The sequence below is a fragment of the Heterodontus francisci genome, chromosome 27 (assembly GCF_036365525.1).
Source record: "Heterodontus francisci isolate sHetFra1 chromosome 27, sHetFra1.hap1, whole genome shotgun sequence".
Classification (NCBI taxonomy): domain Eukaryota; kingdom Metazoa; phylum Chordata; class Chondrichthyes; order Heterodontiformes; family Heterodontidae; genus Heterodontus; species Heterodontus francisci.
In genome coordinates this window covers 15,983,886-15,997,437 of record NC_090397.1, presented here as the reverse complement: position 1 = coordinate 15,997,437, position 13,552 = coordinate 15,983,886, and the positions used below count along the sequence as shown (strand labels likewise).

The window sequence follows — 13,552 nt, the reverse complement described above, 5'->3', positions numbered from 1 at the left end:
AGAGGGCTGTGGAGGCTCAGTCACTGAGTATATTCAAGACAGATATTGGTAGATTTCTAGATATTAAAGATATCAAGAGATATGCGGATAATGTGAGAAAATGGCATTGAGGTAGAAGATCAGCCATGATCTAGTTGAATAGCGGAGCAGGCTCAAGGGGCCAATTGGCCTACTCCTGCTCCCATTTCCTATGTTCCCATGTTCCTATATTTTCAGTTCGAGCCAGCTCAGGGTGTTCTTTGCAGCTATGCCACAACATGATTGAACCAAGGCATCAACATACAATTCTGGACAACCAGGAATATTTTCAATGTCAGCCAAAATAAAGCAGCAAACACAAATCTTTGAAGGTGGGCGGCACAGTGGCGCAGTGGTTAGCACCGCAGCCTCACAGCTCCAGCAACCCGGGTGCGGTTCTGGGTACTGCCTGTGCGGACTTTGCAAGTTCTCCCTGTGACTTTGTGGGTTTCTGCTGGGTGCTCTGGTTTCCTCCCACAGCTAAAGACTTGCAGGTTGATAGGTAAATTGGCTATTGTAAATTGCCCCTAGTGTAGGTAGGGGGTAGGAGAATTGTGGGGATGTGGCAGGGAATATGGGATTAATGTAGGATTAGTATAAATCAGTGGTTGTTGGTCAGCACAGACACAGTGGGCCGAAGGGCCTTTTTCAGTGCTGTATGACTCTATGTAGTAGGGCAATTTGAGAAGGTTCTTAAAAAAGCATACAGGATAGAATCAGAATACAAAAACAAGGAAGTCAGGCTAAACCTATATAAATTGCTGGTTAAGCCTCAGCTGAAGTATAGCTTCCAATTCTGGGCACCCCACAATTTAGGAAGGTGCAGAGGGGGGTAACAGGAATGAGGTACCTCAGTTACACAGAGAGACTGGAGAAACTAGGATTGTTCTCCTTAGAGCAGAGAAGGCAGGGCAGATTTAATGGAGGTGTTCAAAATTAAGAGGAATTTAGACAGAATAGATAGGAAAAAACTATTTTCACAGGCAGCAGGATCGATAACCAGAGGACACAGGACAATAATTAGCAAAAGATGTTGGGGGAGATCAGCCTTGTATTGAACTGAAGTTAAGAACCAAATTGCACTGGGTTAAACTCAAGATCACTGTTGCGACACAAAGTGAAATGCTTTACATATTTATCTATATCCAGTCACATTGGGTAGCCACATAAATACCATGGCTACTAGAGCAAGTCAGGGGCTGGGTATTTAGCGGCGAGTGGCTCACATCCTTACTGCCCATATTCTCTCCACCCCCTACAAGACACAAGTCAGAGGTGTGATGGAATACTATCCACTTGTCTGGATGGGTGCAGCTGCAAAAACATTCAAGAAAATTGACACCATCCAGGACAAAGCAGCCTGATCAGCACCCCACCCACCACCTTAAGCATCCACCCCTTTTACCTTGTGTGTCGCTGCCATTTTTGTTTCAATGTGTGAATGCTGCGAGCTTCAGACCGACACAGTTTACAAAAGGCAGCAACATCCTCTAGATTTGCTAGGACAAGTTTTCCTTCTTATTTCTGGTGAAATTGAAATAGAAACATTGAAAATTCCGCTTGTTTTCATTAGGTAATTGGAACTACTTACCCTGAATATGATCACATTGATTTCAATAGCCATCAGTGATCCATAAAGAAAGACTAACATAAGTGTTATACAGAATCGCAGCTGGGACATGCTCACTCCGTGATCACAGTATTTCACCAGTTTAATGGTTTTAGTGATAAAAGCCAGGACCCAGTAGATAAAAAGGGCTGTGAAAACAAACATAGAATCAAGAACAACAAGATTTTAGATTTATACAGTATCTTTAACATTGTCAAATCAATCAAGGTACTTCGCAGGAGTGTTTCCAAACTGAAAATTTGATACTGAGCCATACAAGGAGATATTAGAACAGATCAGTCAAAGAACTAGATTTTAAAGAGCATCTTAAAGGAGGAGAGAGAGGTGGAGAGGCAAAGACATTTAAGGAGGGAATACCAGAGTTTGCTGAATCCACGGCTGCCAATGGCGAAGTGAAGGAAAGGGTGGAGGGGCGGGGAGTGCACAACGTGTCCTTAGCACAGCAAAACCTCTTTATACACAGATTTAGGCATAAAATTTAATCTTTTATTTCAAGCTTTACTTTGCTTTTGCATGACATTTTCTTTTAGAAAGTAGGAGTGATCTCATGTCTGAAGAATTGCTGAGGTTTTTATGTCTCTTAAACCATCCATAGCCATTTATGTTTAATAAACATCGAAGCCCCGAGAATCCCCGTCACCTACTAATCCCCCAGGGAAAGGGGGAAAGGGGATTTAATTTGCTCTATGGTGGGCATCCAAGCCACTACGGGCACATTGTGGATGCTCACCAGTCCCACGTTGCCAGAAATATCTGACTAGCATAAGGGGATTACCTCGGCCCCACCACCATGCCCAACAGAAACTACATTCTGACGGCCCTTTGAACTCCTGTAGTAAGGGGCCATTACAATTTTTTTGTTAATTGCCACTATCTTTGGGGGTCCAAGTTGCTTTCTTCCCCGAAATCCTACCCAGCCCGGCGAAGTCCACATCTGCACTTCTAGAAGCTGGGACATCTGATGCCACTTAGCAAACCAGCCTCCTGGTGTTACAGCAGATGCCTAATGTTCCAGAGAAGCGGAAACTCTCTGCCGTAGCGATTGCCTACCTTTGGCCCTGCCCCCTTAGACGTGGTTGCCTATGTAGGTGGAGGCAGAGACACTGCCCTTTAAAATGGCAGCCAGGAAACTCCCAAATAAAGGCCTCAGCATAGTCTTGGGCTTATTCTGAGAAATTCCACCAGGTTTCCATTGGAGGAAATTCAGGGCCTGTGTTTCTGTTAATCATCAATAGTCAAATTACCCTTGCTTTTCCTAACAATAAAACACTTAGCCAGGTGATAAAAATTAACTGGAATTGTAAATCAGGGATGGTTTTGTCCATCTGAAAATGGAAATACACTCTCACCTAATAGTAACTTTGGAAAGTTGGAGGTTTCGATATTATGATAGTACACGATTGATGTAATTGCAGCTATAAATCCCATGATAGCAGGCATAAATAAATGAAGGTGACGAGTATCCATTTTTCTGTTCCAGCAAAACAATAGGAAACAAAATGAACATTTGATTGAAACTTTGGACCGTTATATTTTCTAGGTAAGCATAGGATAAAACATTGAACATTAAGTAATATGCAAATCATAGAATTATACAGCACAGAAGGAGGCCATTCGGCTCAACATGCCTGTGCCAGCTCTTTGAAAGAGCTATCCAATTAGTCCCACTCCCCTGTTCTTTCCCCATTGCCCTGAAAATTCCTTTTGTTCACATACAATCCAATGCTCTTTTGAAAGTTACTGTTGAATCTGCTTCCACCACCCCCTCAGAAAGTCTAGCTCATAACAACTCGCTGCGTGAAAAAAAGTCTCCTCAGAACCCCCTGTTTTTTTTTTTGTCAATTATCTTAAATTGGTGTTCTCTGGTGACTGACCCTCCTGCGATAGAAACAATTTCTCCTGATTAAAAAGGTAAAAAGTTGAGAAGCATTCAAGATAGGAAATCTCAGAGACAGAAGCAGGAAAGATTACCAGACAGAGAGAATAGGGGACATTAGATGCCACAGTGGGGAGAAGGACATGATCATTGGGCGGCACAGTGGCGCAGTGGTTAGCACCACAGCCTCACAGCTCCAGCGACCCAGGTTCAATTCTGGGTACTGCCTGTGTGGAGTTTGCAAGTTCTCCCTGTGTCTGCGTGGGTTTCCTCCGGGTGCTCTGGTTTCCTCCCACAGCCAAAAGACTTGCAGGTTGATAGGTAAATTGGCCATCATAAATTGCCCCTAGTATAGGTAGTTGGTAGGGGAATATAGGGACAGGTGAGGATGTGGTAGGAATATAGGATTAGTGTAGGATTAGTATAAATGGGTGGTTAATGGTCGGCACAGATTCAGTGGGCCGAAGGGCCTGTTTCAGTGCTGTATCTCTAAATCTAAAATCTAAATCTAAATGAAGGACAAGAACAAGCTATTCTCTTGTATCCAGTCAGGTGTATGACTGTAGTATTAAAGGACTCTACCTGGATATGAGGGAGTGAACCTTGGCTCAGTAGTAAATTTACTATCATGAATGAGAACATTATAGATTTGAGCCCCATTCCAGGCAGCACCAGCAAACAGAGATGAGAATTCTGGGCCTAAAAATTGGATCATGCCTGATTCAGGATGTGATCCTGGTGTAGTGCACCTAATGGCACAGGTGGCAGGGTCACAGAAAATTGGTCCTCCAGACTCATTTGTTTAATATTGGCAAGCTGCAGGTGCCCAGTCACAATCCCAGAGGCAGCTCGCCAATTTCAGGAAGCAAGACGATTGCCAGCTCAGACACCATCTGGCATCGTAACCAGAACCTGGGGCGGGTAGGGGATGAGCACAGTAGCCCGTGAGTTTAATATACTCCTCCTGGCTCCACGATAAGGATGCCAAGTGCTTGCGAATTTTATAAAGTGAGTCTGAAACAGATGTTAGGTCCCATACTATATGCAAAGAGCCTAATAGCTGCTTCAGTCATGGGCCCTGGAAGCCAATGCAGGAGCCTTGACCAATATGGCAGACAGCACACTTTCACCACAGGATGTACATGTGCAGCTGCCTTCCATAATGGACATGGCAGCAACCAATTTCTACACCCTGGTGTCTGAATACATGCTGATGGCAGCACCAGAGTTCCAGTCTCTAAATATGGCACTGACATCCAATTGGATACTTGCATGAATACAGCAGCAATTTCCCTCAAGCACATTCTAGCCTGTTCTCCTGGTAGGGAGCTGTGAGTCAGGATACAAACTTGTCTCCATAAAAAGGGACATAAAAGAACCCAGAGCATAATCTACCAGATGTAAAAGCAGTGTGGAAGAGATAAGTTGCCACATGTGTCATTAGCCATGAAGCGGGAGAAGTTGACCTAGATAAGGAAGAAGTATTTAAATATTGGAGAAATGGGAGTAATTTTAACCCCCCAAAATTGGTGGATTTGAGTTGGGTGCACGGTGAAAATTTCAAACCCTACTCCAAACAGCCTCGAACCTGTCCACTTTTGCTTTTAATGGCGGTGGGTCAGTCGGTAAAACCTTTTAAGCAGACTGCATGCCTCCATTTTAACAACCTTTTTATTTCTAACTCATGTCAGCCAAGTTTCCCTCACCTCAGGAAGGCTGGCATATAAAAGGAGATAAGAAGGGTTAGATCTATAAGGTAAGTGCCTTTACAGCGCTGTTTGTGAACCAGGAGAAGCAGGAGTGTTGCCTCCAGGCCCAACAAGATCATATGTAAACCCCGCAGTGAGATGGCTGCTACTCAACTCCAATGATTGGACCTCCTGCTCACAATTACCATCTCCACCTCACCCCTACAATGACCTCTCCACCGGAATGCCATGTAGACCCCATGACAGTGATCTCAGCAGCGACAACCAAATCCACACGCCCCAGGATCTCCGCCTAAATCACAATCTCCATAACCCTTCCCGCAATCTCTCTCCCTGGCCACCATCTCCGCCTCTCCCCGGGATCTCTTCCCCTCCAATACTGGAACCCCAACAGCGATCTCTCCCTATCTGCTCTTCTATTGCATCCCTCTGCTCTGGGCTGTCAATCAGGCTGGCTGTCAGATGAAAAACCTAGAGAAAAATCTTAAAAAGCATCCTGCAGTTACAAATTGCAATTTTGTCAGCAAATCTGTACTTTCAGGTTTCCTATCCATAACTCCTCCTGCCACTCTGAACACACAATCACTTAAATACCAAGGCCATGGTTTTAACGAGAGATTTAAGAGTTGCTGAGGAAACAAGAGTTTGGCACAAAAAAGGTGCACCTTGGAAACTGCTTTACCAGTAGCAGAGTCGGGGAGCTGCATTTGAGATGAGGAGCTAATTCCTCCACCTCCACTTCTCAAGTTGTTGCTGGCAATGCCACCAATTTGACACTTAATTAGTGACAGCTAGTGACATCTGCATCCAGCCCAAGCTCTTGCTGGAGATAATTTGTAGCCTCAGTCCTTAACCTCATGGCCTGGCATATTTCTTACTTCACATTATTATCAAGCCAGGAGACCAACCCTAATTCAATGAGGAGTGTCGAAGGCCATGCCAAGAGCAGCACCTGGCATACCTAAGAATGAGGTGCCAACTTGGTGAAGCTATAACACAAAATTACATCCAGGCTAAACAGTAAGAGACAGGGCAAAACAATCACACAACCAGCGGATCAAAACAAAGCTCTGTAGTTCTGCCATGTCCAGTGGCGATGGACAATTAAACAACTGGTGGGAGGAGGAAGTTCTATGAATATCCCCATCCCCAATAATGGTAAAGCCCAGCACGTGAATGCAAAAGACAAATCTGAAATATCTGCAACCCTCTGCAGCCAGAGTGCCAAGTGGATGATCCATCTCGGCCTCCTCCTGAGGTCCCCAGCATCACAGATACCACTCCAACCAATTTGGTTCACTTGGCGTGATATCAAGAAAGGGCTGAGCATACTGAATACAGAAGAAACTATGGGCCCCAAAAACATCACAGTTGCAATGCTGAAGACTTGTGTTTCAGAACTAACTGCACCTTTAGCCAAGCTATTCAAGCACGGCTACAAAACTGGCATCTATCTGACAATGTGGAAAATTATCCAGGTATGTCCTATCCACAAAAAACAGGACAAATTCAATCTGGCCAATTACCACACCATCCATTTACTCTCAATCATCAGCGAAGTGTTGGAAGGAGTCATCGATGGTGCTATCAAGCAGCACTTACTCACCAATAACCTGCTCAACAATGCTCAGTTTGGTTTCTGCCAGCTCCACTCGACTCCAGACCTCACTACAGCCTTGCTCCTAACATGAACAAAAGAGCTGAGATGAGTGTGATTGTCCTTGACATCAAGGCAGCATTTGACCAAGAGTGGCATCAAGGAGCAGTGGTAAAACTGAAGTCAATGGGAACCGGGGGAATATTCTCCACTGGTTGGAGTCATACCTAGCACAAAGGTCGATGGTTGAGGTTGTTGGAAGCCAATCATCTATGTCCCAGGACATCACTGCAGGAGTTCCTCAGGATGGTGACCTAGGCCCAACCATCTTCAGCTGCATCATCAGTGACCTTCCCTCTAACATAAGATCAGAAGGGGAATGTCTGTTGATGATTGCACAGTGTTCAGTTCCATTCGCAAATCCTCAGATACAGAAGCAATCCATGCCCGCATGTAGCGAGACCTGGACAACATTCAGGCTTGGGCTAATAAGTGGCAAGTAACAATCACGTCTCACAATTGCCAGGCAATGACCATCTCCAACAAAGGGGACTAACTACATCCCTCTGACATTCAAAGGCATTACCATCACTGAATTCGCCCACCATCAACATCCTGGGTGTTACCATTGACCAGAAACTGAACTGGAGTAGCCACATAAATAGTGTGATTACAACAGCAGGTCAGAGGCTGGGTATTTTGTGGCAAGTAACTCGCCTCCTGACTCCCTGAAGCCCTTCCACCATCTACAAGGCAAAAGTCAGGACCGTAATGGAATACTCTCCACTTGCCTGGATGAATGCAACTCCAACAACACTCAAGAAGCTTGACATCATCCAGGACAAAGCAGCCCGCTTGATTGGCACCCCATCCACCACCTTCAAAATCTCCCTCCACCACCGATGCACAGCGGCAGCAGTGTGTAACATTTACAAAATTTGCCAAGGCTTCTTCAACATGTTCTTCCAAACCTGCGACCTCTATCACTTAGAAGAAAATGGACAACAGGTGCAAGAAAACACCATTAGCTGCAAATTCCCTCCAAGTCACATACTATTCTGAGTTGGAAATATATTTCCATTCCTTTATTGTTGCTGGGTCAAAATCCTGGAACTCCCTACCTAACAGCACTGTGGGCGCACCTACACTATATGGACTGCAGTGGTTCAAGAAGTCAACTCACCACCACCTTCTCATGGCAATTAGGGATGGACAATAAATACTGGCCTAGCCAACGATGCTCACATCCCATGAACCAATAAAAAAGTTACAACTCTGTGAGACTCAGATTAGCACAGAGAGAAACATCGAACAGAATGGAGGCTGTTAGACATTTACTAAGTGCCTTGCCAGCCCTAAAAATTATATCAGAGAAGGAAGAGGCCATTCAACCCCTTGAGCCTGTTCCGCCATTCAGTTAGAGTTCTGAAGAAGGGTCACTGACCTGAAACGTTATCTCTGCTTCTCTCTCCACAGATGCTGCCAGACCTGCTGAGTATTTCCAGCATTTCTTGTTTTTAATTCAATTAAATCATGGTTGATCTGTAGCTTAACTATATTTACCCACCTTTGCTCCATATCTCTTGATTCCCTTATCCTTAAAAACCCCTAGCATCTACAACATCTGGGGGCAGAGAGTTCACGATTTCCATGAAAAACTACTTCCTAATTTCACTCCTAAATAGCATTTGCAAATCTTCCCCTTTGAGCAGAAATCTACCAGAATGACAAATTGGTCTCCCTAGCGCTACTGCTTGTGACTCAGGAGAAATGGTCCTTGCATGCACAATTTGTGCATGCCATTATGCAGTACCCAGCTGTCAAGGCTCACAACCAAACAGTGTTGGCTGAGCTCTGCTGGTTTCCCTAATATTTGGAAACACATGGCTTCGCTACCAGTTTTGAGAAGATGATGGCAGTGGAGCTGACAAAACTTGCCTATTAACTCAGAGTCCTGAGAGAGCAACTGGGGAAAAGACAAAGAAAGAAACACAAACTGGGGACTAAAAGCGAGAGAGTGCAACACATACTGTGGCATGATGGGGTTGGGGTGCAGATAGAAAGAGAGGAACACAAACTGGGAGAAGGAGGGAGAGAGAAAGACAAACTGGGGAAGAAGAAAGAAGCACAAACTTAGGAGAGAGGGAAAGAGAAAAATAGACTGTGGGGGTAGAAAGAGAGTGAAACCCACTGGGGACATAGGGGGAAGAACACAAATGGAGGAGAGAAAGAGAGAAGCACAATCTAGGGAGGGAGAAAAAGAGAAAAGCACACTGGGGAGAGAGAGAAAAGCATACTGGGGAGAGAGGGAGAAACACAAACCTGGGAGGGAAGACAGAAACACAAACTGGGGGAAAAGAGGCAGAAACACAAACTGGGAGAGGGAGAGAAAAAGAAACAAATAGGCACAGAAGGGTGGAATGTAAGCTGCAGCAAGAGAGAGTTCATGACAGCCTGGCATGTATGCTTTTGTATAATGTGTTTTAGTCTGGGAGCCAGGCAGCTTTGGTGCTGCTCCTTGAGGACTGACCCTCACTTCCCTGAAGCTGAGCCTCAGCGGTGCAGGAGTCAGTAAAGTAAATTCGATTTGGTTTTGGTTTTATTTATCATTTTTATAGTTTGCCATTCATTGTAAAATATAAAATTGTATGAAAACTTTGGTTAAAAATCACTTACATCAATGATGTTTTTGTTGAATCATTGAAAAAACCATGTAAATACCATTGTGGTCGATATTGTAGAACATCACTAGTTTTTATTGAAACATTATTTATCCTTGAATCTTTCGACTCTTTAGTGTTCTTTCTTTTATTTATAAATTATGTTGCTCATCTCACTATAAAAGAAAAAGCCAAATATTCAGGATTGGTGATATTGAGACACTCAACTGAGGTTAATGCAAAAACATTCGCAAACTGTGAGCTAATGTCACATGATCAAATGTCATGTGATTAAGCATTACATGAGCTGTGTCAAATGACTGAATGCCATGTGATCAAATGTCACATGATCAAATCTCCAGGAGTATCTCAAACCAGAGTTGGCAAGCTGACTCCTAAATGACCTAGCTCTAAATTTAAGAAGGTGCCCTCTTCTTCTGGATGCTCTCGCCACAGGAAATAGTTGCTCTGTATCTCCACTATTGAATCGTTAATCATTTTCAACATCTTCGTTAGATCATCCTTCAACTGTCTAAACTCAAGGGATTGGTACTAAAACAGCAGTCGCCCCTGAAGTAGTTGTGAAGAGTTTGTGGTTGTGACCCACAGCAAGAAAGTGCAATTTACCGTATAAAGTGCGGGCCCTCCACTGTCAGATAATTGGGTCAGCAAATAACAACAACCAAGGGTCAATGACTTTTTCCATGGAATAAGGAGCCACAGTGCATCAATGCTGTGTCAGGAAAGGTATCAAAAAGTTGCACAACAAATACAGTGTCATTAAGGTAAATGACTTCAATGGAAAATACTCTACACTGTATCTCATCATAATTCCTGCAGCCAATAAGAAAAATGTTGCGATAGTTACAAGGGACATATGGTACAATGTAAAAAGTTAAATGAGTGAAGCTGGCATTTCAAAGGCTCACCGTTAAAGTGATGGGATCATCAATTATCAATGAACCTATAAGCTATGAGAATCTGCAGAATGAAATGGTTGAGGATTTGGTGCATGTGTGTGGAGATAATTGAATAAAATTGAGGATGTCTAGCTAGTTTTGCATTTCTGTGCAAGTGTCAAACAGGACGCATGTGAACAATTGCAGGATATTTAGACCATGGGCACTAAGCATGGTACAGAATCTACGCAAGGACTCATCTGGATATCATGTTATGTGTCAAAGTGACCTTGGCTTTTGGGTCCTTTCTGCTACTTACATAAAATTGCAAAAAATGAGCAACCTTTTAAAATAATTTGACAAAAGAACCAGAGTCGAGATGAGAAGAATTATTTATTACACAGTGAGTTGTAATCTGGAATGCACTGCCTGAATGAGTGGTTGAAGCAGATTCAATAGTAACTTTCAAAAGGTAAAGTGGATAAATACTCAAAGGAAAAATTTGCAGTGCTATGGGAAAAAAATGCAGTGAAGTGGAATTGGGTAGCTCTTTCAGAGAGCTAGCACAAGTACAGTGGGCAAATGGCCTCCTTCTGTACTGTAAGATTCCACAAAATGTCACCATTCTGGTTGCTGCAGACCAATTTCACACACAATGACAAATTGCAAGCAGGTACTGGCGGTGGTCATTTGCTTCTGAAACCCCTACACTCCAGAGCACATGTCTAACTTTACAAGGCTTACAAATTCAAGTTTGTCTCTCAGAGCTGGGAAGAGAGGCTCCATAGTACTAAGTATATGTATGTGTCGAAATGGTGTCTGATATGCGGATGGTAAGTCAGCTAAACTTTAGAAGCATGCAGGCCTCCCCTTCTGAAGCAGTGCTGCATGTTTACCACACCACGTATTCCACAGCTTATGTTTACACTGTGTTCCCTCAACAGACGCAGTCAGGAGGGCACATCCACACACCTACAGACCTCCCACTCTAACACTCTAACACTTCCCATAGTATTAGGAGCACAATCCTCTCACTTTGGTTCAGTACTACACTCAGTAGGAGTTGGCAGCTCACAGAGTGCGATGCGGATCCAGGATGGAAATCAATGCTGCTCCCAGCCCTGCCCTTCAGCTCTGCTCCAGAAAATCACATTTTTGGATCAGTAATTTGAAAAATGACATGAGTGTAACATGCTTGGGAGAAAAGGTTTTCTTTGGATCTATGGTTCCCAAAGCTCTTCACCACTATCAGATTTTCTCAGCTCATGTCTGAGTCTTTTGTACATTAATTAATTGCCATGTGTAGTCAACAACTCCATCATCATTGTATCATGTAACTATCTGGATGTTAGGTGAACTACGTGGGCCTTTGTCCTTTTATTGTCTGGCAATTCCTATGTTCCTAGCTCCGATCCTCTGTGCCACTGCTGGGTCAACTCAGTTTGTGGTGTATAAGTTGTAACAAACCTTTTCTTGGATAAACAAGTCTCAGTTTTATGTGTTTCACAGCAAAATTTTGAGTACTTGGAGGCCAAAGAGGCAGGAAAATTCCCTAGAAAGAATTGCCCCATCCTTCAGATCAAGGATTCAAGTTGATAATGTGAACCTTTAAGGCCCAACAAAGATGAGTCAAACAGTTGCCCAGCAAAACGCGACAGATGTCCTTGCATAGAAACAACTTAAATTTATATAGCACCTTCGGATGTCCCAAAGCATTTCACAGCCAATCAAGTCCATTTGTGGTGTAGTCACTGTTGTAATATAGGAAAGGCAACATCCAATTTGTGCGCAATTTGAGTCCCACAAACAGCAAATGAGAGAAATGGCTACCTTTCTAAAACATTATGTTTGTAGCAGGACAGGAGACCAGGAAAACTCCATTACTCTTCTCTTATCGGTGCCATAGGACTTTTTTTTACATTTTCCTGAGAGGAGAAGCAGGGCTTTGATTTAACTTCTCATATGAAAGATGACACCTCTGTGGAAGTGAGTACTGCCTTGGTACTGCCCTGAAGTGTTGGCGTAGATCATGTGCTTAAGTCTCTGGGAGTGGGGTTTGAACCCATGACCTTTTCACTAGGAGGCAAATGTGCTACCACTAAGCTGACATCCTGTTTCCTAAAGGGTTCCCTGATGCTATGTGCTGAGACATTAATAATTCCTGTTCTACATAGAATCATAGAATTGTTACAGCACAGAAGTGGGCCATCTTGCCATGCTGGCTCTCTGCAAGAGCAAATCAGCTAGTCTCACACCCCGACCACACTCCTAACGGGCAGAAAGCAGAGAGTAGGAATAAACAGGTCATTCTAGCGTTGGCAGACTGTGACTAGTGGGGTACCGCAGGGATCAGTGCTTGGGCCCCAGCTGCTCACAATAAATATCAATGATTTGGATGTGGGGACGAAATGTATTTTTCCAAATTCATGGATCACACAAAACTATGCGGGAATGTGTGTTGTGAGAAAGATGCAAGGTGGCCTCAAGGGGATTTGGACAGACTTAGTGAATGGGCAAGAACGTGGCAGATGGAATATAATGTGGAATATGTGAGGTTATACACTTTGTTAGGAGGAACAGATATGCAGAGTATTTCTTAAATGGTAAAAGATTAGAAAGTGTAGATGTACAAAGGGACCTGGGTGTCCTTGTCAATAAGTCACTGAAAGCTAACATGCAGATGCAGCAAGCAATTAAGAAGGCTAATGGTTTGTTAGCCTTTATCGCAAGAGGATTTGAGTACAGGAATAGCAAAGTCTTTCTTCAATTGTATAGAAGCTTGGTTAGACTGCACCTGGAGTACTGCGTGCAGTTTTGGTTCCCTTACCTTAGGAAGGATATTATTGCCATAGAGGGAATGCAACGAAGGTTCACCAGACTTGTTCCCGGGATGGCAGGACTGTCCTATGAAGTGAGATTGAGGAAACTGGGCCTGCATTCTCTAGCGTTTCAAAAAATGAGGGGTGATCTCATTGAAACCTACAAAATAATTAAAAGGGATAGACAGGGTAGATCCAGCTAAGATGTTTCCCCTGAATGGGGAGTCGAGAACCAGAGGACACAATTTCAAAATAAGGGGGAAGCCACTTAGGACAGAGATGAGGAGAAATTTCTTTACTCAGAGGTTGTGAATCTTTGGAATTCTCTACCCCAGAGGGCTGTG

At 43.7% G+C, this 13,552-nt stretch overlaps 1 protein-coding gene across 4 annotated transcripts in view; it reads right to left on the bottom strand.

Annotated features, from left to right (window-relative positions):
- The window catches only part of abcc9 (ATP-binding cassette, sub-family C (CFTR/MRP), member 9), a 206,112-nt gene that overhangs the window by 148,265 nt on the left and 44,295 nt on the right, over positions 1–13,552 (bottom strand). For all 4 annotated transcript variants that reach the window (XM_068058911.1, XM_068058912.1, XM_068058914.1 and 1 more), the window contains 2 exons: positions 2,998–3,119; positions 1,610–1,776 (listed from right to left, as the gene is read on the bottom strand). In XM_068058911.1, the coding sequence (XP_067915012.1) occupies positions 1,610–1,776; positions 2,998–3,119 (289 nt within the window). The remainder of the gene's footprint in view (positions 1–1,609; positions 1,777–2,997; positions 3,120–13,552) is intronic.